Source organism: Doryrhamphus excisus, linkage group LG15, assembly GCF_037039965.1.
Source record: "Doryrhamphus excisus strain RoL-2023G ecotype Guam linkage group LG15, RoL_Dexc_Guam_v1.1, whole genome shotgun sequence".
Lineage (NCBI taxonomy): Eukaryota > Metazoa > Chordata > Actinopteri > Syngnathiformes > Syngnathidae > Doryrhamphus > Doryrhamphus excisus.
The window spans coordinates 8820155-8846597 of record NC_136371.1 but is presented as its reverse complement, the minus strand read 5'-3'; the positions used below and the strand labels follow the sequence as shown (position 1 = coordinate 8846597).

Sequence of the window (26443 nt, the reverse complement as noted above, 5' to 3'; positions counted from 1 at the left end):
TTTTGTCTTCCACATTGCTATATTAACTCCTGTCTGATGCTAAGAAAAGCATGAAACATACACGGAAATATAGTTATATATATATATATTTGAGCGGTATAACGTTTGCAGATGAGTGTTAATGTGACGAAAATTGCAGCGGCGTTTGAGTACTTTTAGTTTGAAATCGTGAAGCGGAAGCTGCTTGTGTGTAGCACCGCGAGATTCACTGCTCTATGCTGCCTCTCCACGCTTGGTTCAGCATCTTGTCCTCATCCGGACCCACCGAGCGCGCAGTATGGATCCGTTACGCACGACGCACGATGGTGTTGTGGACAGCTTTCTGACACAACCATCTGACGGGTAGAGACACATCAACACGAACCTCGGCGGCGCCTTACAGTGAGAGAGAGGTCTTTTTAGATCCTGTCTGCAACACGGACACTTTTTGGACTTAATACTGTGAAACGGGATCTCGTCTGTTTCAGTCACATTTTGGAGTGTTTATTTGTGGATATTTGTCCATGGCCATGGGAGACGCCGTGTTCCTCGACAGGCAAAATTCCTACCTCGTAAGTCTTTCTATCAATTCTATCAAACTATGTAGTTCTGCTGGCTCATGCAGTGTGTTGGCTGCATTTGGACTGCTTTTCGCTCTGTTGTGGCCGAGCATCATGCATTTTCCCAACTAAATAATAATACACGTGTATTGGATTGTGATTTGCTGTTATAACCCCAAAAACAGCAGGAGGACACTGCACACAGTCTTTGTGGTGGAATGTTTCACGTGTCATGTGGTGTGTACAACACTTACACAAGACCACGCATCATTTCCTGGTTTCAAGTGATAGTAACGGTGAGTAAGTAAGTAGCGGTGTTTGAAAAGATGAGGGCAAAACAACCAATATGGGTCAAGGCCAATGAGATCATTTGAAAGTTGCAGAGGAGAGTGCAAAAGATTAAATGTGGTATTCTGCACTGGTCACTGGTAGGCATGGGGCATTCAGGGGTTTCGAGGTACAGTGGTGTGAAAGAGTGTTTGCCCCCCCCTAGTTTCTCATTTTTTTGTTTGTCACACTTAAACGTTTCACATCATTAAACAAATTTAAATCTTACTCAATGACAACACAATTTAACTTTGTTTTTAAATGAAACTTTAAATGAAAATTATTATTAAGGGAATAAAAATAGAATATAATCTACATGGCTCTGTGTGAAAAAAAGTTTGTGAAAACATAACTGAGATTAATTGGGATCTATCGGTCTGGAAAAGCTTATAAAGCCATTTCTAAAGCTTTGGGGCTCCAGCAAACCACAGTGAGAGCCATTATCTACAAATGGCGAAAACATGGAACAGTCATGAACCTTCCCAGGAATATGCTTGAACTACCATTACTTCTGGTGTTATTGTAACGCCACCTTTCAGAAAAAGAACATCATACCCCCAGTAAAATATGGTGGTAGTAGTGTGATGGTGTGGGGCTGCTTTGCTGCTTCGGGACCTGGTAGACTTGCTGTAAAAAATGGAACCATGAATTCTGCAAAGCTGCTTCGACGTCTAAGTGTCCCCTTTGGAAAAAAAAACATTTATAGTGGCGCTTGCATCTGATGCATGTCTTTAATTGCTTATTTTCTTGATATATATATGTATGTGTGTGTATATATATATATATATATATATATATATATACTTAGTGCAAATATGACTATGGGGTGTTATTTCATATCTAGAGGGCTCTAATAATGTTAAAAAGCTGCATTTTGAATGTTGTAAACATATTTTCTATGCTTTAACTACGGAAATGTTCCATTTAAAATAGGGAATCACTCATCACTGTCGGGTCTGGTGCCAATTAATTAAGATAACCAAGGGATGACTGGATGTTTAAAAATTAAATCTAATCTTGTATTTAGTGACCTTCACAGATGGATGATTTTATTGCCATTTTTAGAGATCTTATAAATCAAAATGCCATTGGTTGGCCACAAAGGCCCTTGTAAAGCTAAATTAATTGCTTATTTTGAAAACACTGCTTGCGTCTTTTGACTTGCTGGAACCAGTGTTGGGCATGTTACTTTACTAGTTACTTTTCAAAAAAGTAACAGTTACTGAGTTACTCCACTACAAAAGTAACTAGTTACCAGTAAAAGTAACTATTGGCCCCCCCCAAAAGGCGGGTACCATTACAGAGGTTTGCATTTTTTGCCGTCGACAGGTGTTTCTGTGGGTTTGAGTTGCTCACACAAGACGTGGACAAAGTTTTTTTCTCTCGCTATGCTGTATCGCACTTTGGACGTGCTCTAAACACCTGCCCACCCAAGTTCTCTGATTGGCCAAAGACTCAATTTTACTAAAGCCTGAGCCAATCCTCATTGCTTATGTGGTTATCTCACCCCCTCCCTTGTCACTCTGCAACACTCTCACACTCTCACTGCGCTGCAGATTAGTTATGAAGTCGGTGATACATTTTTAGGCAGCTTCAGTAACGTGCAGTAACGGGGTGTCAAAAATGGTAACAGCATTATGCTGACAGTAAAAGTAATTCGTTAGATTACCCGTTACTGAAAAAAGTAACGGTGTTACTAACGGTGTTACTTTTAAACACCGTTATTCCCATCACTGGCTGGAACAGAGTTAATTTGGCATTGTGAAATAAAATAAAACACGGTGTAATCTGAACTTTTGGGGCAGAATTCTGAGGCTTCATATGATTGGTTCAGACAATGTTCACAAGCAAAGACAGTGTGCGACGTTGTGCAACTGTCAGCCAGCGACTTTTTGCTGTCTCATAAATAAGTCTGTGAACTCATCTGAACGAGGTGCAAGAATGTAATTGAAAGCAGCAGGTCAGGAAAAGGGGGATTTTGTGTTAATGTGGTGTTCTGCGCCCTTCGTAGTACGACAGTAAATAAACTCCTACAGGGGCGGATAAATATTTAGGATTCTAGGTTACCGGAGCGGAGTAGCCACGGGTGGTTGGGAGTCAAAGAGTGAGCGTGGGATGCACAGCACCACATCACGGTTGCCAGTGTGTAACTGGTAATACACACTTGCTCGTGTGATGTATGTTAATATGATTCCTTAGGGGACATTTTAATTCGGGTGACTTAAGTTTACCACTATGGTTGTGCTTATATTTAGGGTGTGCCTGTGAATATTCTCTTTCATCCAGGTCATTGTATTCTTGGGGCATTAAATCCATTACAACTGGACTAGAAAGTGAAATTGGATGAAAAAAAATGTGTTTGTAGCACAATTATCGACCAGCAAAATTTGCAATCGTAACACCCATCACCTGTCACCTTCAGGTCACCTTCAGCATTGCATTCAGAGGTGGCTGTGCCTTGTTAGAAGCTAAATAACTGAATCTATTGGGAAGTATATTTAGAGTGGATTAGACAATGATATAGTAATGGTTCATGTGTCATATGTAGTACAGGATAGTACAGGATCAAGAGCAGCAACAACAACAACATTCTACTGTATAATCCTGCAACCCTAATGAGGATAAGTGGTATAGAAATTGGATGGATGGATAACTATAAATAAATAATTGACAGCGATGGCTCGGCGACGTCATCATATTTTCCATACAGAAAGGGCAAGATGAGTTTTTCAGATTTTCCCTCTCAACAAGCTGTGATCGTATAATACAGTTTAGTAGAACTTTGCCGTTTTGACCTGAAAATGTTTCCGTGTGGATAGCCCCTGTTTGCGCACCCGCAAATCCTGTTTGGGGGACCTGGGGGAAAAGCACTGAGCTCGGTGGAGTATGTGGTTAGCACCTCTGGGTTCAAATCAGGGTAACTAAAATGAATGGTTATCCATCAAAAACAATTACATTGGATATTTACAGCAGAATGGAACAAAGTATGTACATTGATGCAAATATTGATCACCCATTGGAACTAATGCCATATGCACTTCCGTGGTCTTTGTGCATCTGTCGCTCATCAGGAGTCACAGACACCAAATACCTTCTCTTCCTGTGCCGCTTGTGTTAAATAGAAGCCCCCAAATTCTCCCCTGTGTGGCCCATTTTTCTCCTTCTTTGACCTCACGCATTTCATTGCATTGCGCCTTGTCTTCAACTTGATGACACCTCGCTCGTTCCCCTTGCTTGGAGCTAAATATTATAACCCGTCTGTCTTCTCTATACCTGCTGATGTGTGTGTTTGTTTTACTGCACGGCCGATCCCAGCACAAACAGAAAAAGGCTGCACCGCGTGACACACTGTGACAGTCCACATAGCAACACATTTTGGAGTTCTGGGTCGCAGGAAGGAACAAACATCCCAGACGATTCACAACGTACATTGCATACGTATGTAGCATGTAGACAACCTCCCCCGGTCATCACGTAGATGCACATTGGAAGGTTTTCCAGCATTTTAAGGTCATGCCACAGCATCTCAATAGGATTCAGGTCAGGACTTTGACTAGGCCACTTCCAAGTCTTTGTTTTGTTTTTCTTCAGCCATTCAGAGGTGGACTTGCTGGTATGTTTTGGATCATTGTCCTCCTTCAGAACCCAAGTTAATTTCAACTTGTCGTCACAAACAGATGAAATGTGTTCTCTTCAGAATTTTTTTTGGTACAAAGCAGAATTCATGGTTCCATTTATCACAGCAAGTCTTTGGGGTCCTGAAGCAGCAAAACAGCCCCATACCATAACACTACCACCACCATGTTTTACTCTTGGTATGATGTTCTTGTTCTGAAATGCGACTTGGCTTTAATTCCAGATGTAATGGGACACACACATTCCAAAAAGTTTAACTTTTGTCTTGTCAGACCACAATGTATTTTCCCAAAGGTCTTGGCGAATCGCCTTCTGTAAAAATTGAGACAAACCTTAATGTTCTTTTTGTTCAGCAGTGGTTCCAAACAGATAGTTCTCACTGATAGAACTCAGTTACTTTCTTTACATAAGTTTTCTTTTACTTTTTCACACAGGGCCGTGGATTTGTTTCTCCCTTAAGTAAGTTTCATTAAAAAACTGCATTTTGTGTTCAGTTGTGTTGTTGTTGACTAAAATGTATAATGTATCTGAAACATTGAAGTGTGCCAAAAAGTAAGAAACCAGGAAGGAGGAATTTGTGCATTTGTGTGTGTCAGCAACCAAACATGTGGCGCCTTAGTCATCGCTACAGTTAATTTGCGTTAATTTGCATTAATTTGCATTGATCCTTAGCATACTTGCTTAGATTGCACTGTTCATTCAATCCATTTTGGGAAGAAGTGACATGCTTTTTCAAGAATATGAATGTGACACCCTTTGTTTTTATTGGCTGGGTTTTTGAAGACTTTCTTGCTCTGGTGCAGCTGCGTAACACTGCTTGGGAAGAGTGCCTCTTGGCGTTCCACAGTCGTCACTTCTAGCTTGTCATGACAACACCGCCCATCTCTCGTTTTCCTCAGCAGAACCTGTCGCATGGGGGAGTGCGTTGGGGTGGAGCAGTGCTTGTTTTATTATCAACAACGAAAGAGAAGTCCGCCCGCATTGAGACTTGTCTTTTTATGGAGACGTAGGAAGACTGCAGGAAGGGGGAAAAAAAGCAGGATGTAGAAGGTTCTAGAGAGGGTTTACAGAGTACGCTCATACCCAGGCTCCCGAAATAGGTTCCTGTTCCAGCATAGAGGCTGGTTTACTACGTTTGAAACAGACATTGTTGCTGTGTCAAATGTTTGAGACTCATATCATGAGGTTGGTTTATTTTTCTACTATGCACAGCATGCGAGGACTTAGCAAAGAAAGGTGCAAGAGTACAAGTACAAACGTACTAGGCTTTGCAAAATACAAAAAGTAAAAAATTACAAGACAGATCACAGCATCCAATGATTCCTGCTAGGGGGAACCAGTGTTCGGAGTATAGGCGTTAAGAATAACCACGTTATTGTTTTTCATTAACACATTACCGTAATGTCATTAACTCATTCACTACCTGACATTTTTCATAAAACATCCCCTCCAGTACCAGCTATTTTAGTTGACTTTGACTGATCTTTCAAGGCACGTAGAATATTGTGTTAAGGGGCTATGTAAACATGGAACATACCAAAACAAAGGTTAGACTCTCGTCTTCCATCAGAAATACAAGTTTGTTTCTACCTTTAGTCAGCAGTAGAACATAGTTAAGTTCGGTGTCAGTATCAGTTCTCAACAAAAAAGGGAGGAAAAAATGTATGTGAGTGTGAATGTCTAAATGTGCCCTGCCATTGGCTAGCAGGCAGTCCAGGGTGTACACCGCCTCTCGTCTGGAGACAGCTGGGATAGGCTCCTAGTGAGGATAGAAAATGGATGGATAAACTAATTGAATTACCTTTTTGAGAAAGCAACTAGTATAACTAGGGATGCTCCGATCACAATATTGGCGGATTTCTGTGAAAAGCACATGATAGACATATGAATTTCTCCACAAATTCCATCATGACAAGCTTCTCATTTTCTTTGTAAGAGAATTTTCCAGGAAGTCTTGCAGCTCAAAAAGGGCAGGCGTCACGGATCATCACCCTAACTGCTTCAATGTGTTTGCAGGTCAAAGGTCATTGAGTAAAATTTCTGTCATTACTAATGCACATCTGAAGCTCTTACTGTGTGATCTGTGCAGAGTAAACGGTGATTTTATTATTTTCATAAATCTGCCTTTTAATGAGAGTCACATCTTGGCTACCTGCTGCATTCCTTCAGCTTAAGAAGTAATGTATGTGTTCTCACTCCCTCTATCAGCATCACCCAGCAGGGACTGGACGATAATCCAGTCAAGGAATGTGTTTGAGAAAATTTATGTACCTGGCGCTCTCCCTTGCCATGCAGTAGTTGAAATTGCCGAATGTTTCCCTCAATTGTGGCCTGTTAACCTGCTTTTAAGGCATTTTGGGCTTTGTAGAAACCACATTTTAAGAGTAAAGAGTGTCAAATTTGAACATAGGTATTTCAAGGGACCTAGTTGTATGCTTTTTCCACTTTTCTCACCTATCAAGGCAGCCAACATTTTCTATTATCGGGTTAAACGATGCCATAGTTTCAGATAATAAGGTTTGCTCAATTGAAAGTCAGCCCTGAAAGAAGTTTGGAATGGCTCTGAACGCTTGTTTTCAGAGAGTTTTTTTTTTTTTAACACTGGCGATTCCTCGACATAGAAAAAAAAGAATATTTTTTGCAATCAGGGTACTTGAATTGTTCAAAGAATCATTGCAGCGCTATATGCTAATGACATTGGAAGCCATCAGGAGGTCAAGGCTATATTTTTTTTCATCGGAGAATACAAATTTCTTTCACCTTTCAGTGTCCTTAGTTTGTTTCTTGTGTGAAAACTTTATGGTGTTAGGAAGCATTTTGACAGATGGTTGAACTGGACTGCACTCGAGACCATTACCAGGATCATCCCGTATCTTGGCAGCCATAGTGGCATTTTTTGGGGTGCATCACATCACTTCTACTCAGAACCTCTTTAAGAAGCAACAGTGCAAAACAGAAATTCTTGCAATTGATCAGCTGGTCTTAAAATTGAACATTGAACAACCTCAAGTATAGCGTGTGCCTGGTTGTGTGTGTGTGCCTGGTTGTGTGTGTTGTGTGCGCTCCAGCGTGACCTGAGAGTTCAAGAGGCCATTGACTAAGACTGGATTAGCTGCTCTCAAGGCTTCCACAGGAATGTAATGATCAACACACAAGCACACACGCGCTCACACACATTCTTTACACTCAGTCACTATTTACATACAAGCCTTAATACAGTCCATTAATGTTGCTCTCGTTGTTTTTAACTTTAGTCTTCGACTGACTGCATAGTCAAAAATGTTTTGAGTTGATGATTTATGGTTGGTTAATTGTTGTGGGTGTAACTTTATGTTACAGATCTTGTATTTGATCACTGAATTGTGAACGAGGTGGTTGGTAAAGGCACTTACAGGATGAGAGCATATGAATGTATCATAAAATGCAACATCATCACTTGCAATCACATTGAACTCCCAAGCTTCCAGTCTTTTAAGTGAGCCAGATTGGGAAGCAAACAATGCGACGTCCTTCCAGGAACTGGTTTGACCGGTCTGAAAGAGCAAATGCACATGGAAGGGGAGAGGTTGCTCTCTCTCCTCTTGGAAATTAATAATAACTGTCTGCATGTACATATGCACACACACACACACACACACACACACACACACACACACACACACACATACAGTACACAGAGAACAAAGCATCGCTGGACATTGTTGGGTGTGGTGATTATTCTCCAGGAAGTTACACTTGACTCAAACCTCCTGCACTGTAACTTGAAGTTTGGACTGTTACTTTGCTCCGTTTAATGAAACAGTGTTCAATACTTTATTTGTGCTGGTTGTGTATAAAACACAATCTGATGTCAATTTCAGCCTGTTTGTGCCACATCATTTGAGGAAAATGTCAGCCCTCAATGACAATGTCAGCGATATTATAGATATTACAAGTGTGTCTCACTATATCCTGATCTGCCCAGCACACCGGAACTAATGCTGTTGACGGAAGTAGCATTAGTTCCGATCAACAGGTCTCTGAAATCAATGCACCTTGGAAAGACATTCTGGTAATGTTTTAAATAATCACAATACGGCAAGCTATTGTAAGTATTACATCATCAATGTACTTCTTCTTGCAGGCAGGACTTTGTAGTCGAAATAGGTTCATCCCAATAACGTGCATTGTTAGCTACCTCATTTTAACTCCTTTTTGTGCGTTATAATGTGCAGAAAAAAGAAAAGAAATATATGTTCATGTTTCACATAAGGATTGTGAATGATGGGCAAAATTCCAAGAAAAGTGCAGTTCCCCTTTAAGCTGTTCATAGAGGCTGTTGGGTGACCACAACCCAGCTTTTAACACTGTCATCTCCACCAAGCGACATGATCTGGATTTGTAGGGGTGGACCTGCTTTAATCCTTCCACTCTACTACTACTACACAGGATTACCAAGAAATTGATTTTTTTGAGGGGGGGATATGGCACCCATGCGGAAAATAGAGTCTTAGAGAGACTTTGCTCTGATCCTGCTGTGTTAAATGGAGACGGTGGGAGAAGATCAGAAGGTGGAACGCAAGAGAATGTGCTTTACTTTTGTTGGCTCATGTTCTTGCCACTGCCGTGAAATATAAACTAACGATTCCTTAATAGGATTAGCATAAGCTTGCATGAGCTTAAATCTGTGAAAAAACATGACTACCGAGATCCGCTATCAGAAGACACAGCCAAGGTACAGCCATACGCTGACGGCGCTCACACTTGACCGCAGAAAAAAAATCAATGCCACCAACCAAACTGCCACTGAAACTTAACTAATAGTTTATGAATAATCACAAAACTCTCACGGTCGTTTTATTCTGCAATAAAAAGTGAAATGCAAAACATTTACAGTTGGAATGATGCAGCATTAAGGGGTATTTGAATGGGATCTGGGCGATTGCCGCTGTTGTGCAATAATCAGCACTCTGGCATCTGACATGTATTTCTTTCAAAGGCATATAAGACCATCACCATAACAATTTACATACAGTTTTAGGAATTTATACTGTAATTTCTTGTGAATAGAAAGTGGCTCTCTAAGCGTACATTAATAAGTGGAGTTAGACAGTCCCATTATAATGTGTTTGAGAGAGAGTTGTGCTAAATGTACTTTGGGTGGTCCAATTCTTTGCGGGGAACACTGACCAGTGTGTTTTGATGGGAAATGTCTAACATTGGGTATTGCCACTCAAGGTGACTGTGAAACTCAATGCATGACCGCCTAAAGGTCATGCATCACATGAGTGAGTGCACATGCACATCGTTGTTTTCTATTAGCTGCTGTGTGCTGTAAGACTGTTTAGAAAATTAAGACTGAATCACAAATAATTTATAAATGAACCCCATGTTATTATGATTTTTATATGAATTATTTCGGTTGAAAAAAATATTAAATTATATTACCACATTGTGACCTAACCTTGTCATTTCCGTATGTATTAACTGGTAAAAAGCACATTTGGAATACATTAAGTGAATAAATATATTGTGATTGATGTGAAACAGATGGGGGATAGGATTAATTCCGACTCCTTCTGGACATGTGGAAGTGCAAATTGCACTATGCAATGTGTTCAATCATAACTTTTCAATTATTACCATTGCCATTACATAAACTGACTTCTCATAAGCAGTTGTGCACATTCTAGATCAAATTGGAAAAACAAAACAAATCTGACACAGACATAAAGTATATTTATACTTGCTGTTTGCATGTTACGGCGGTGTTGGATTGATACGAATAGTTGTGTTTTGAGTTTTATCATGCAAGTTAGTGCCTGGGGAGACTGGTGGCGGTGGCTTGTGTTTTTTGTAGAATCTTCTTGAATTTTGCCGTGTGTGTGTGTCTTGCCGCAAGTGATGCAAAAGCCGTGGGGAGTTTAAACCTTCAATTCCATCCTGCTGTTTCAAACCATTCACTGTGGGTGTCTACTGCTAAGGCTGGTGATGACCTTTCTTTGAGTGTCATTCACACGCAACAACACAAAGTGGTGGCATACAAAAAGCACACACAAGATACCATTATTTTGTCTCAAAATAAACAAACAATACTTATTACTTGTGGCAAAAGACACATGACTCCCACTCAGTATGGATGCACATGCAAGTGAATCAGTCACACAACTTCGCAGAACATTCATGATTAGAGGCAGAGTGAGAGGGATAAAACTACTAACAGTGTGCTATTGAGTTTTTCGTAACATGGACAGAAGAAGGTCAACTCATGGTGTAGGAGAAGAGAGTATGGTTGCGAACACTCATGGACCCTCGTCCATGCTTGTAACAAGGAGCTCATTTTTGGCTGCAATGCACAAAGCAAGATTCGAACCCAGATCTTTCAGATCTCCTGGCTCTGTGGCCACCATGCGGGGGGGAATGAATCATTCATTTGATTTGTTTCACAATTTGTCAAATGTGATTGAATAAGTATTGCAGTTGTTGAGAAAAACAAGGAGAAAACAGATGTCCACTAAGTATGCAAAGTGGTTCATAGTATTTATTTTCAGTTGCATCTGTTAATACTTATCAGCCACAATGCTGCATATCATGTTGCTACATAAAGCAAAATGCTCCAGAGTAAAAATAAAATAAACTTTGATAGAGCTTGTATCGAATCTCATTACTGTATTTATTATCCTATAGCTATAGGCCACACGGCCTCACTCCTCCCCTCTCAACACGGAGCTTGACATGCACCTTCAAACAAAAATTCTCACATCGCTGTGATTGGTTATCCATTTTTATGCACATAAGTTCCAGTATAGCGATCTGGATGTTGCTTCAGTTGCCATTATTCACTACTACCACACAGAAAGCTGAATAGCTAGTCAACGAGTATTATGGCCAAATTACCTCAACCAATCAAAATATACAACAAATGAATTTTCCGCCTAAAAAGGCACAGCCATGACTATGTTGCTGTACTTGTGCACTGGCACTGTGCAACTGGTGGTATGATAGCAAGGACCTACTTAGCCGTTTGGCCTAATTTTTCCACAGCAGTAGAAGCAAGATCAAATCCTGGACACACACGGACAGCGCGATGATGTCAAACTGAAAGCTGATACCCAATGAGTAGTAGGGTACATTAAATTACTTTTACGTTTGGTTATGTAACTTTGGTACTTGGTTTTCCCTCAAGCTGAATTGAGGACAACTTCAACTGGTGGGGAAGCTCATTTCTCTTTCAGACAGGTACATGTACAAACACACACACACACACACACACAGAAGAGTGTTGGCTGATGAGTCAAGGTGGTCAGTAATTGCAAACAGATGTTAACCATAAGATGGTTTCATGTCAGTAAAAGGAATCTATGACATGCACAAAGGAAACCTAGAAAAGACATACAAAAAAAGGAACATATTTTTTCCACTTCAACTTGGAGGACAGAAACTCTGCTCGGGGGTCATTTCAAGGTAGTGGAAAAATAAAATGAAAACTTGATGAAAAGCACATCGAGAATTTCCCAAACCTTCCTCGGGTATCTGTTTCTACAATCTGGGCCTCTTGTACCTGCCTGGAATATCACAGCACACGCTGTACGCAATTGTGTCTAAAGCTGGCCAGAAAGACAATTTGGACTTGACCAGATGTGCAAGTGTTTTTTCATATTTTTGACTGCAGTTACATCCCATAGGTACAATGCAGTCACATGATAAGTTTGTGGTCATACTAATGACACCATGGATTAGTTAATCCATCTTGGTGTGTCTGCATAGAGAAACAACATAGTAAAACACAGTAGTTTGTACGCACCAACTGCATTGTTTGGATAAAAATGTGAATACGATGGAGGTTTTTAATTGTCTTTACACCAGGGGTCATTGAACAGTGTTGAAACACTGATGTTTACTTACACACATGCATTTACTGATAGAGTGAGTGCATATAGGCGCTTGTAATACATTGCATTCAATACATACTGCTTCAGGCATAGAGGACAATACTGATGGAAAAGATTGAGTGGAAGTGTGTGTGTCCAACGTTGATGAAAAACTACAGTATACTGTACATTTTGTGTTACTGTAGTGATCCATTAGGGACAGATTCAACTTCGTCACATTGAGAGACCTTCTGATTGAGAATAATTTATGCAGCGCATCATAGCAACAAGTGCTCACTGCTGGTGTGTTGCAGATGTGTTGCCATAGCAATATTTCTTTCACTCCCTGGCCCTTTGGGCTGTCTCTGTATTGCCACGGAAACAAGTATATTCTTTCATCCCTTTGTCTGAAAATAGAACACGCAATTACATGCTACAGCTCACCGTATGCGTGAGTCATTTGACTGCATGGTGAAGATTCAGTCAACACGGCACTTTTTCCACTGTGACATCCATCAGCTGCCAATGCAAAACAGGAACAAGTGCAGAAAAGCAACCTAAATTGTGACAAATAGACAACTTGATGGATGCATACCATACCATACAGAACAGCAACATGTTGCTGCATTGACACTATTGGTTGAATGCCGTCAATCGAAACAGCAGAGCACTGAAGCAGCTTGAGCTGGACGTGCGACTGTGCCTGCGGTTCAAGAGCAACCAGTCCAGATTGTACCTCATTTTTTGTCTGAAGTCAGCTGGTATAGGCTCCAGCCTACCCCCTACAATCCTAATGAGTGTACGCGGTAAAGTAAAAAAGTAAAGAAAAGAAAATGGATGGGATTACAAGAAGTGGGAAGGAAAAGGCTGCATTCAACACAACAAACGATACCTCAAAAACAAACACCCAACATCATACAGCCAGTTTATCCAGGCAACATAGCCGAAAGACGAAGCAGCAGATGCTGACTTTAATGTATGATAGAAATATTGGATCGGCCGATACTCAAAATCATATGCAAAAAAAACCTGATTGGAACACCCATAGTTTTGGACCCCACTCAATGTGCAGTGCAGTCACAAATACTCTCACAAGTGCTGCCAAAAAAGGTGACAAATAGTTGAAAAAGACATATAAGAGGCCCCTTCTCAGTCAAACTGGTCCTGCTCAGCAGGATCCCTGATTGGGATGGATAAGCTTGAGTTCTCATGAATCAACCTATGAAACCTGTGGTATGTTGACATATTGGTGGGTGGTGATCAGACAAAATTTTGGAATCGCTACTGGACGGCAACAGAGAGCTGTGTGCCAGCATTCTAAAACCAAACGCTTCACAAGATCAGAGACGAAAAAGTGTAAGAAGGCATTTCATACGAGAGGGACATGAGTTTCCAATTGTCTGAGTCATCATCCTCATTTTTCTGCAGCAGCCAGGTTTACGTTGCAGCTTATTCTGTCATACAAATGTCATTGAATTTTAATATATTTCTGGTAGCCCTCAGACCCAGTTGGCTTCCATGAATCACTCTCTGGTCATGAATTCCTTTGTGTCCTCTGAGAGGAGTGGTAATGGGGAGCCTTGACAGACGCACCAATTATCCGAATGCCTTATCCAGACAAAGTGCTGACAAGTGTCCTCAAATGTGTTTATATCACCTTTATTGTGGTTCCAGGGCTAGCAAGGAGGAACCAAGGTGACTCTGACAAGATATGTTTTGTCTCCCCACCCCAGGGTGACTTCACATGGAGCAGTCTGTCTGGCCAGAGTGTACGTCTGACTTCGGTCGCCATTCAGAGTCTTTCAGAACTGGAGAGAGCCAGACTTCAGGAAGTGGCCTTCACCCGCTTGCACCAAGACTATGATGTTGGATGCCAGATAACTTTGCCAAAAGGTGGGATCACATGCGTTTGTCCTGCACACTTGGATAGCTTTTCAAGTGGACGTGTGCATTTTAAATGACACTGACCATTACGCACATATCCGGACTAAAAATATACATGAAAAACACAATGAAGCACTTCAATACTTCAGCATTTTATTTTATAATCAGGATAATATAATGTATTTCATTATTATCAATTATATTAAACATCAGGTTATCAGGGCCATGTGCATAACGTTCGTCTTAATTTCCTAAATGATTGTCTTTTCTTTTGTGGTGCTTTGAAATCCTATACATTGGTTCCTCATAAAATAACTATAATATAGCTCATATTTTTGTGTTATCATGAAGTTAAATATGTTTCAACTATCTGTCTGGAATTACAGCAATACATTTTCAACATAATGCCATCCTCGTTTTGAGTCATTGCGTCCACCTTTAAATGCAACTGAAATTGCTGAGCGACATTCGTCTAAAATGTGCTATCAATTAGGACAAATTTAGAAACATGCGCATGTAAAAGTTATTCCAAAGCTTGAGAAAACGCAATATTGACTGCTTGGAGACCTACTGAATGGGTCTCCAAAGTTTGGAAGATTTCTGTTTGGCTTTGCAAAACTGTCAAAAATCAAAAGCATTTCCCATCTATACTCCAATTCTTTTTTTTGCTGCCCTTTACATCTTCCTTCTCTTCTTTTACACACCAATTCCTCTCTGCGTCCTACCTCCTCTTCTCTCAATTCTCCTTTCACCTCCATTTTGTTGTTTGTGGGGAAAAGGAACGTGGTGAAAATCAAACACCGGTAATGTTGAAGCTTTGCAGATTTGTCAGTAATGCCTGGAGACTTGGGAAACTGAAACCGTATGACATAAGTGGCTAATGCTACTCTGGCATGTTTAGTGGGAGATGGATGAGTGACTCATTCAATACAGGAGAACATCTGGGGTTCAGACCGGGGTTGCGTCGTCAGGATATAGGACGGCACAACCTTTAAAACATCTATGTGTCACAACTCTCATCTTCAACAATTTTTTGTGTCATTTATCATGTTGACAGCTGACTGTGGTGCCCCCTTCCCTCCTTTCTAAAGACTGTAGGAGAGTACTCACATGTACTTGTGTCTCATATTGAATACTAGTAGCCCAGAAAGGTTAATTCATGACCTGTTCATGACCTATTATTATTATAATAAAATCTATTATGACTATGAACTGGAAAGGGTAGGCACAACAACCCATTAAACCCCTTAACTGTTCAAATGATATACCCATTATTTTTTGAAGTGTTCGAATGCCATGGAGCTGTGTTTGCATGAGTGAGTTAAAACTTTGACAAAGGGTGACTTAAAGTCTCCAAATTAACACATTAGGAATGTCAGATTCCTAACTTTAGGAAAATCTATGTATAGTACTAAATTCTTATATCATTGGGAATTTTGAAATGGGATTAGGTAAAAACTCAAGCTATGGCCCTTTTTGTTTTCTAGTATGCAACACCAAACTAGTTATTGTCACGGCACAAAAAAAGGCACAAAAAAAATCCAGACAAAACTTAAAGAAAACAAAACTATTGTTCTCAATGTATTCAAACTCCTTGTAATCAGCAGCACATTTTCTGAGTGTGGATAACATCGCAGCTTGTTAGCTTTCAAAAGAGCCCAGAGCCATGTTGTACTCCTGACAGACTTACATTTATTTAGGGTATGCATTTTAGGGTGATTGAGACAAATAAATCCTGGAATGTTAGGGGCTTTACTCTTTAACAACATGTTCAAATTAAAGCTTTGAAATTTTAATCTGTGTCGGGAAGACTAATGCTACAATTGCAGATTTTTGTGCATCCTCCGGGTTACGTCTGCATTCTTTAGTCATTTTACAAATAACTGAATACAACAACATTGGAAAAAGATATCTTGTTGTCCAGATGGTTAGTTATTGTCTTTTGTTCCTGCACAGATGGACAGAAAAGGAAAAAGTCGCTCAGAAGGAAGCTGGATTCTTTAGCCAAAGAGAAGAGTAAGGACAAAGGTATGCCATGGTCTTTTATAACATGTATTTTAACATCTATTTGTCCGCTTTAACGTGTATTTGTCCCCTTGCTGCCACAAGTCAGCCCCTGCCCTCCTCTGGCAAGACAGTCTTCAGGCGCAAGTGAACAGGGAGGCTATAAAAATTAAGTGTCTGTTTACAGTTTTGTATTCCTATTAAGTGAACGGACTGCATGCTGAGAACAGCATATTTGGCTGCAGAACATACTACTGGTCTTTTAGGGTGGAGATGATGTGAAACAGGATTTTCTTATCTAAGTTGTCAGTCTGTGCCCTGATCTTAGTAAAGATGCATTGAAATTTAAGAATGAGCTGATGCTCTCAGGCATCTTTGCAGGACAGTGTCAGGTTCTTCACGCTCGCTGGCATTGCACAATCACAGGCTGCAACCACCCTTAATTTATCACCTGAAAGGGAAAAGCAGTAACTTCACTCAGGTATAGAGTACATTTACACAACAATCAAAGTGTAAAAACAACCAAGTGTTACATACAGGTCATTGTTTTCAGTGTTGAGATGGAAAGACTAGGGATGTTGCTGCACGGTGCAAGTGCTTAGCATTTTGGCCACACTGTCAGGAGATCTGGGTTTGAAACACTATTGGGCATTTCTGTCATCTCTGTGTGGAGTTGACATGTTCTCCCTGTCCGCGTAGGTTTTTTTACCGCACTTCGCATTCCAAAAACAGGCATTTTAGATTAATTGGTGACTTTAAACTGCCCATAGGTGTGGATGGTTGAAACACAAGCAGATCAAAGTTGACTGTTTGGATCTTTACTTTGTCAAGTTTAACTGTGCACTGCTCTGCAGACTTCTTCAGGAAGAATAAGAGGAAGAAAATGAAGTGATAATAATAATGGATTGGATTTATATTGTGCAAAAGGGAACATTCGGGCAGTTATGACTCATGGGCTTTTGAACAACTGGCAAATTTACATCAAGAAAGGTAAAACCTGATTTATTCCCTCTCAAGTTTTAGAACACTTGTCAGTGACGACATTGCCTCTGAGGAGACTCTGACATGGTTTGATGGATGTGGTCTTGGCATGGATGGATCATGCAGCCCAGATGGTGCCCCTATGCAGACGTGCAGATCTGCATGTGACAGACCTTGTGTTTACCAGATGTTCATGCTGCTGTGGTGTGCAGAGTACAGCCATGTTTGTGGTCATGTTGAACCACAAGCCTTTCAGTTGTGGTTATGGGATGCAGCTCTGTCTTTCCTTTCCTTATTTTCTTGCATGTCCTGCAAAAGTCAAAAAGAAGAAAATGACCTTCATGCAGAATATGACATTGATTGTTGGTGAGGGCCAATAAAGTTTTGTTATTGTGGTCGAAGGCACAACAATTAGTGTGAATCATATTGTCATTTTTTTCAATCCAAATAACATTCTGTGACGTCTTAACAATTCACATCTGTGGTAGTACTGTTTTTTAGGATTTTACAAGTAGCACATAAAAAAGCTTTTACGTAGCCAATGGATTGTTCCAGCAGAGTTTGGTTTTTGTCCTTTCCAGCTGCTAAAGCATTGCATGATTTTAGTTCTGAGCCCTTGTAATATATCTTCACTTCTTTTTTTTTAATCTTCCAGAGGGTGTCCCTCAAGCCTTTAGTATACCCCTCTCGCAGGTCATTGCGAACGACAAGACGCACAGGCAGCGCCAGGACAGCTATCGTCAGGATCCACCACAGCGAGAGGAGCACAAGGACTCCTCTGACCTCGTTTCCTCCATCCTACAGGTCAATATGCATGCACAGCTAACACCTAACAATGTACGTTTATTCAAAAGCAGGTTGCCAAGTCAAACTGTTGCATCATCAACAGTTTGCCACCAAGCGGCCGTCGAATAAGGAACTCTCAAGCAGCAACTCCTCATTGAGCTCCACATCAGAAACAGCCAATGAGTCAACATCCCCCAACACACCTGAAGCTGCACCACGAGTGCGCAGACGGGTGAGATGGCCAAGCGTAATTTAAAAGGGGTTTAGATGTGTTGTCTGTCTGTATAGTTCTAGACTAAAAATGCTCGCTTTGGCCTCAGGGTGGGATGTCAGTGGATTCGATCACTGACCTGGACGACAACCAGTCTCGTCTGCTGGAGGCGCTGCAGCTTTCGCTGCCTGCAGAGACACCAAATAAGAAGGAGAAACAAAGGGACAAACGTTTGAGCCTCAACCCTATATACCGCCAGGTGCCCCGTGTGGTCGACAGCTGTTGCCAACATATTGAGAAATACGGTAGGCTGTGCAGATACATTCACTGTTGTGTCATAGGCAGAAGTTTAATGTCTGCAATAACTTGAATCATTCTGCAGTTATCGTAATGTGTTGGCTTTTATCCCCTTTTTGATACTTAGGTTTGCACACTGTCGGAATTTTCAGAGTTGGAAGTTCCAAGAAAAGAGTTCGACAGGTGTGTGTTGCGTTATGCATGATTTCATTATTTCACATGTAATCATTTTATTATTTGTAATTAATGCTAAAAATGACTTTACAATGAAGAGGCGCAGTTTTGTTTGGTATTGCCAGAAAGGTACTGTAATTAGGGCTGTCAAATTATTTTATTTTTTTTATTTTTTAATAAATCAGTTTGCAAATTAACCACAATGAATCGCCATTTGCACTGTATTTCATTAACAGAAACATAAATTACAGGACACGGTATTAAACATATTGAACTGAAAATTTAAATTGAGCGAAAACACACTACACACAACGATGTACAGTTACACACTTTACAAAAATCAATCATATTCTTGACTTTTTGTTCTGCTTCAGTTGCGTGAGGAGTTTGACCGCGGCTTTGATGTCCAATTAGATGAGGAGCACAGCGTCCACGACGTGGCCGCCTTGCTGAAGGAGTTCCTCAGGGACATGCCTGACCCACTCCTCACCAAGGAGCTGTACACTGCCTTCATAAATACTACATGTACGCTTTAATGTGCGCTTTAATGGACACCTCCGCTTGTCATCTGACCGTCTTGCTGTTACAGTGTTGGATCCAGATGAGCAGCACAATGTCACCCAGCTATTGGTCTACCTGCTCCCAGTATGCAACAGTGACACTCTTCATCGCCTGCTGGAATTCCTGTCCACTGTGGCTGACCACGCCCATGACCAGCAGGACAAGGATGGACAAGAGGTGAGGTCATCACTCACAATGTTAGAGTGTTATGTGTCTTTTGAGTGACTTTCCATGTCTTTATTTGGGTGGGCAAGAGAAAGGGAGGAACATCAGGTTTGACAGCTTAAATAATGAATCTTGAAACCTGGCATGATCATTGTGCCATCGTCTCATCAATCACCCATACCCGTTCAGGGTGTCATACCACGCTAGACAACTCGAACCAAGCTGCGCCAACCAGTTTGTCTTGCTCTTTACAGATCACAGGAAACAAGATGACTTCCTTGAACCTTGCCACCATCTTTGGTCCCAACCTACTCCATAAACTAAAATCCTCAGACAAGGAGTTCAGTGTCCAAAGCTTTGCACGAGCCGAGGAAAGCACCGCCGTCATTGCGGCGCTGCAGCGGATGATCGCCAGCTACCAGACACTCTTCATGGTCAGTCAACTCTCATCTTCACTTTTTATGTCAGCTGATGCACTTTCACATTTTTGTGTAGACAGAAACAGACTTGTTTTGTCAGTGGTGTGCGTGGTGCCAAATGTCTGAAAAAAACATCAAGAAACGTTCGCCCAGACACTTGAACGGCTTCTTTCCAAAGTAAAAGGGAAAATTCAGGCATGAAATCCCTCGTGTTGTGTCAAGAGAGGTCACGATTTTGCACGGATTACCTTCTTCTTCGCTTGCTTTGTTCCTGTCTCTTCTCAAGATTCTCCAACGGTGCAGACAAGCAGGCTTGGGTCATTTCAGGTCCAAAACTTTAAACCATAATGTTTTGTAATCTGCCACTGCCACTCCCCTGAGGCTTACATTCCTACAGTAAGCCAATTAATCACATCAAACTTCTTTGTGTCTTGGTAAGATTAAGGGTCTTATTAGAATGAAATGGAAAGATGACATCTGTAAGGTCTTATGTAAATCATCCCATGTGTGTATTGATTAAAAATCTATCAACAAAGCAGGAAATGAAGACAGACCTGCCTCAGTTTGCGAAATGACCTGGGAGATTTTACATTTTGAAGTCATTAATCCAAATTGTTTTTTTGTTTAGGTCCCACCTGACCTCCAAAATGAAGTTTTGATGAGTCTACTGGAGACCGATCCAGATGTAGTGGACTACCTCCTGAGGCGAAAAGCATCACAGTGAGTTCCGCATAAAACATTTTGTCATCCTGTTTCATCCACTCTTTCAGCCTGATTTTGTCTTCCTTGCAGGAGTCCTGATCTCCACCAGTCTGAGGATCCGTTCACTCTGAGTGAGCGCCACTCCTCCAGCGACTCCAACAAAGTGTCCAGCGGGGAAGTGTCCCCCTATGACAACAATTCCCCCATCCTGCGCGAACGGCGAGGGGAGGCAGGAAAGCCGGGAGCCGACAGCTGGTCTGCACCAGGTGATCTATTCCTGGACCAAACGTCTGACTTGCTTTTCATGCAAGGGGCGTCATGTCCATCATTCGACCTTGTTTCTTGTTTGCTTCCTTTAGACAGTATATCGGAGGAGCATGCAAACATCTGGGGAACATGGCACGCAACTCTCAAACCAACACTGAAAGACCAAACATACACAGGTGGGCAGATTTCATCATAACAATGGTCTTAGCCTCGGTGCTTCAGTCTGTCAACCTTGACACTGAATATCACATTTTTTTGTTGTAGACGCACACCTACAAACAAACACACAAAGCAACATACAGTATTTGCTGACGTTGTGCTTTAGCAAAATAATAACATCAGCAAACATTGCAAATGGACAAAAATGAAGAATGAAAAGAAAATTTCCCCTCAAGGGAACAAAATAAAAAGGATTAATTGATCCGAGAGGAATGCACTCTTACTTCATGCAAAACACAAATCAAACCAGAGTTTGTGACCTACAGTGAAGAAAATAAGTATTTGAACACCCTGCTATTTTGCTATTTCTCCCACTTAGAAATCATGGAGGGGTCTGAAATTTTCATCGTAGGTGCATGTCCACTGTGAGAGAGATAAACTAAAAAGAAAAATCCAGAAATCACAATGCATGATTTTTTAACAATTTATTTGTGTGATACAGCTGCAAATAAGTATTTGAACACCTGTGTATCATCTAGAATTCTGACCCTGAAAGACCTGTTAGTCTGCCCATTAGAAGTCCACCTGCACTCCATGTATCATCCTGAATCAGATGCACCTGTTTGAGGTCGTTAGCTGCATAAAGACACCTGTCCACCCCATACAATCAGTAAGACTTTAACTTGTAACATGGCGAAGACCAAAGAGCTGTCCAAAGACACCAGAGACAAAATTGTACACCTCCACAAGGCTGGAAAGGGCTACGGAGCAATTACCAAGCAGCTTGGTGAAAAAAGGTCCACTGTTGGAGCTATCATTAGAAAATGGAAGAAGCTAAACATGACGGTCAATCTCAATCGGAGTGGAGCCCCATGCAAGATATCACCTCGTGGGGTCTCAATGATTCTAAGAAAGGTGAGGAATCAGCCCAGAACTACACGACAGGACTTGGTCAATGACCTGAAAAGAGCTGGGACCACCGTTTCCAAGGTTACTGTAGGTAATACACTAAGACGTCATGATGTGAAATCATGCATGGCACGAAAGGTTCCCCTGCTTAAACCAGCACATGTCAAGGCCCGTCTTAAGTTTGCATATGACCATTTGGATGATACAGAGGAGTCATGGGAGAAAGTTTTATGGTCAGATGAGACCAAAATAGAACTTTTTGGTCATAATTCCAATAAGCGTGTTTGGAGGAAGAAGAATGAAGAGTACAATCCGAAGAACACCATCCCTACTGTGAAGCATGGGGGTGGTAGCATCATGCTTTGGGGGTGTTTTTCTGCACATGGGACAGGACGAGTGCACTGCATTAAAGAGAGGATGACTGGGGCCGTGTATTGTGAGATTTTGGGGAACAACCTCCTTCCCTCTGTCAGAGCATTGAAGATGGGTCGTGGCTGGGTCTTCCAACACGACAACGACCCGAAGCACACAGCCAGGAAAACCAAGGAGTGGCTCCGTAAGAAGCATATCAAGGTTCTACCATGGCCCAGCCAGTCTCCAGACCTGAACCCAATCGAAAATCTTTGGAGGGAGCTCAAACTCCGTGTTTCTCAGCGACAGCCCAGAAACCTGACTGATCTAGAGAAGATCTGTGTGGAGGAGTGGGCCAAGATCCCTCCTGCAGTGTGTGCAAACCTGGTGAAAAACTACAGGAAACGTTTGACCTCTGTAATAGCAAACAAAGGCTACTGTACCAAATATTAACATTCATTTTCTCAGGTGTTCAAATACTTATTTGCAGCTGTATCACACAAATAAATTGTTAAAAAATCATGCATTGTGATTTCTGGATTTTTCTTTTTAGTTTATCTCTCTCACAGTGGACATGCACCTACGATGAAAATTTCAGACCCCTCCATGATTTCTAAGTGGGAGAAATAGCAAAATAGCAGGGTGTTCAAATACTTATTTTCTTCACTGTATAAACAGATGGAAAAATGAAAACATTGAAATAAAATGCTATGCTGTGGTAAACTGTCTATATAGTATCCTGTACTTGACAGTCTTGAATTAACTTCACTAATATATTGTGTTACTAGGTTCCCATGGCAACGTGTCAGAAGGAAGCTCCCGCAGCTCACAGGAGGGACTTGATGGACTCCATGGTGACAGCAGACACCAGCCGATGGCGCAAATGACAAGAACAGCGCCTTGCATTGCTGAGTGCAGACCCCACCCGCCGGTGACCCGCATGTGCACCAGCCCTCATGTGAGCATGAGGCGCCCGCACCTGCAGCCGGGCATCGGTGTTGCATCAGCATCATCGCTTGTGAACCGAACAGTGGGGGCCCAGCATGGAGCCACACCGACGTCTGGCCCGAAGGGCAGGGTGAACACTAACGAGGGCAGCTCTGCCATTCTCACCGGAAGCCGTTGCCCTCCTCCTTATAACGCTCATCACCGACTGGCCGCTTGTCAAAGTTCACCTCAGCTTGCGTCAGCTCAGCAGCACCCTCTGCAGCGCAGAAAGCCAAGTGCAGAGCAGAAAAACTCAGATGGGACGATGACGCCGCACACCTCAGAGTGGCAGGAATGGCAGAGGGACCGTTGGCAAATCTGGCAGCTGCTATCTTCAGAAAATGCAGACACGTTGCCGGAGACTCTGGTGTGAGATCAAGTCCAGCTTCATGCCAGATTTGACTCACCCATGACAATCACACGGCTTCATCTTTCCATCTGGTCCGTATCTGGATCCGCCAGCATGTTCACGCCACGGCATTGTTGTTTACATGTTAAGCTGCTGCCTTCTATGAACTTTGAACCATCCATGAGCCACCACACTCTTTTCTATGTTTGCATATAGTTTCTGCCCGACATGTGGAAAATGCCCACCAGAAATACCTCAAAAATCACCACAACTCTTCAGAGCATTGCCATAAATACCATTCTGGTGCCGTGCAGCCATTTACAGTTTCTCTCAGTGGCGAACAATAGCTGTTAAGTTAGTAAAAGAGCAACTTTTGCAACTGCTATAAACCGAATTCTTATATGTGCCACGAAAGGAGCTCTTCAAACTGATGAAATGTTTCATTCGCCAAAACTAGCTCAACTCATTCTTCAAGCCTTTAATGTAAATGTTGTCCTCAGTGTTGAATGTAATCGTAATATCAAAGCACTCAGCTGTAAGTATACCACTTGTTGCACTATAAGGTAAGTGCCAAATATGTATTGATTTTTACTTAAAGATATTTTTTATGTATTTGTTCAGGGGTTACCAGGCAGGCCGAGAACATTTGCATAGTATTTCTGAAAGTATCCATTTTAACTCCTGGCTTAAAATACACAAACTATGCTGTGACAGACGAAACATAATATTCTAACTGTATATGACATAGTCTATGAAATACACACACACATACACACACATTTGTTGAAACCAGGCAACAATGATGAAACCTTGGTTTTTGTCATTGAATTTGTTAACCAAAATGTACGAAAACTAGGGCAATTTTTCCCGTTGGAATGTAGATCCAATTCATCAAAAACATTAACAAAAAATTTGTTTGATCAAGAATAAGTACAATTTAACGTGTCTTTCTTCGGCCTCGTAGCGGGTTATTCAGCACACAGACAGTGAGGGGCTGTCCACACGGAAATGTTTTTTTCGCTCCAGCCTTTCATTCACACGGAAACTGTGTTCTGGCAAACTGTATTTTAAACTAAATTCTTCCACTGGTACGACAAAATATCTGAATACTTGAACTGACATAACTCACCCGGTCGCCATTCTCCTCACCAAAGTAATTCCACTTGGGCATCAGTTTAGACGAGCCCTGGAAAGTGGACGACGACAGATTTTATGCCTTTTTCTTGTATGGTTTGCGACTCACGTGGTTCTGTGTGTCAGTCTACAGCGGCACATGTGTGTCTTACATATTATCATTTTCACCCAACAATCCATTCCGTCTGCATGCAACTATTTACTAATCAGGAAAAAAAAATCCAGGAACGTTTCCGTGTGGACTGGGTCAGAGTCCGCTGTGCATAGGGTGCTTTGTTTGGGCCCTTGATTTTGCTGAACAATACAATAGAAGTCCAACAGACAGAAGTGCAATGTTGTATGAAACCTGAGGCATACAAAACCTGAGGTTCGGGTGTATAGTCACATGACTCCATTTTGCAAAACAAGGGGGTTAAACAGATAACGGCTAAAATGCCCATTTAATCTGATAAGAAACTAGCAATCCAATTATTAAGATGCTTTTTAGTTACCCCAAGTGTAGAAAGGTTTCTTTTTGTCTTTCCAACGGACCTACATAACTCCTCCAAATACATTTAACACAATAAGAAATGGGAACCTTTATTATTAGAATGGTTAATGCCAAGTTGGTGAGGGTTAAGAGTGTTTTAGTTTGAAACAGCACTTCTAATTGAAACACAAAAGCCAAGCTGGACAGGAGGTCTCCAAAGATTTAATCCGGTGGATATTTGCTGGCAAATAATTCACAAATTCTGAAATGGTGTATTTGTATTTCTTTGAAGGGCTAAGGAAATATCAGGAAGTCGTCCATAAATTGTGGTTAGAATCTGGCGCCATCTAGTGTCGGTCTTTTTGCTGCTTATGTGAACAGGTTCTACGGTGTTAAAGGGACTAATTACAACTGGCTCAAGATTACAGTGTTTTCAACACAATATATAAATAGAACGCCACCTGCTAGTATATGTTTCCAATGGTTGTTTAAAAGAACAAAGTGTCAGTACTTTTCACAATAACGAGGTAAACTGCATGAATATTAGTGTACATTTTTTGGTGTACAAATAATTGGTCGGTTACTCAAGGGTACGTTTAGTGCTTTAGTACTCAAAGCAGGAAAAAGGTTCACTATACTGCTTTCAAAAACAGGCTATCCGCTCTAGGCAGCTGGAGAAATCTGCTGCTTTAAGAAAAATACCCATTTAAGGTAGGAATTTAACAGGCCTTATGTTATGCTCCACTCCACAAAAGGTTTATATTTTGTTAAATGTTTAGCAAATGTGCTTCTATGAGTGTAGTGATATACAGAATGTATGTTTTTTTATCGGAAAATGTAAAAGTGGAAAATGTATATATATTATATGCATACAAATGGTTCAAGTGTTGTGTTCCTGGTTTTAAATACCAGCGTGCCATTGTTTTGGACATGAGTGGAGTTGTCCAGTTGTAATGCCATTTTTTGCTGATTGGCCTTTTTTGTACCATGTGTCATCGGTATGCTACAGTGGAATTAAATATGGTTTATAGTTCATATCTTGTGTTGGGGTGATTTATTTCGGCAAAGCAAAATGACCAATTTGACCATTTAGCTGCATTAAATGTAAATGTGCCTTTATATCACCAGTGATGCTGTTTTGATTGCGCGTTCAAAAATAAATTTTTCCTCATACGATTTCATGCTCAATAAAATGGCAGCTTTTTTCTTGTTGCAATCCAACTTTTTTCTCAACTATTTCAACTTTTTTCTTGTAAATTTCTTTTCAAAATGACAATCACTT

General features: G+C 41.2%; 1 protein-coding gene across 5 annotated transcripts in view; it reads left to right on the top strand.

The window, feature by feature from the left end:
* LOC131103955 (rho GTPase-activating protein 6) overlaps positions 1-26196 on the top strand; it is a 41852-nt gene extending 15656 nt beyond the window's left edge. For 2 of the 5 annotated variants that reach the window (XM_058050533.2, XM_058050535.2), the window contains exons 3-14: positions 14086-14245; positions 16193-16264; positions 17877-18025; positions 18111-18239; positions 18328-18523; positions 18643-18698; positions 19064-19214; positions 19279-19427; positions 19670-19849; positions 20463-20554; positions 20627-20979; positions 23011-26196. In XM_058050533.2, the coding sequence (XP_057906516.2) occupies positions 14086-14245; positions 16193-16264; positions 17877-18025; positions 18111-18239; positions 18328-18523; positions 18643-18698; positions 19064-19214; positions 19279-19427; positions 19670-19849; positions 20463-20554; positions 20627-20979; positions 23011-23582 (2259 nt within the window). In that variant the 3' untranslated portion in view covers positions 23583-26196. Of the gene's footprint in view, positions 1-220; positions 552-14085; positions 14246-16192; positions 16265-17876; positions 18026-18110; positions 18240-18327; positions 18524-18642; positions 18699-19063; positions 19215-19278; positions 19428-19669; positions 19850-20462; positions 20555-20626; positions 20980-23010 lie in introns of those variants that run through there. The other 3 variants (XM_058050540.2, XM_058050538.2, XM_058050536.2) reach the window with 3 other exon arrangements.
* Positions 26197-26443: the final 247 nt, after the last annotated feature.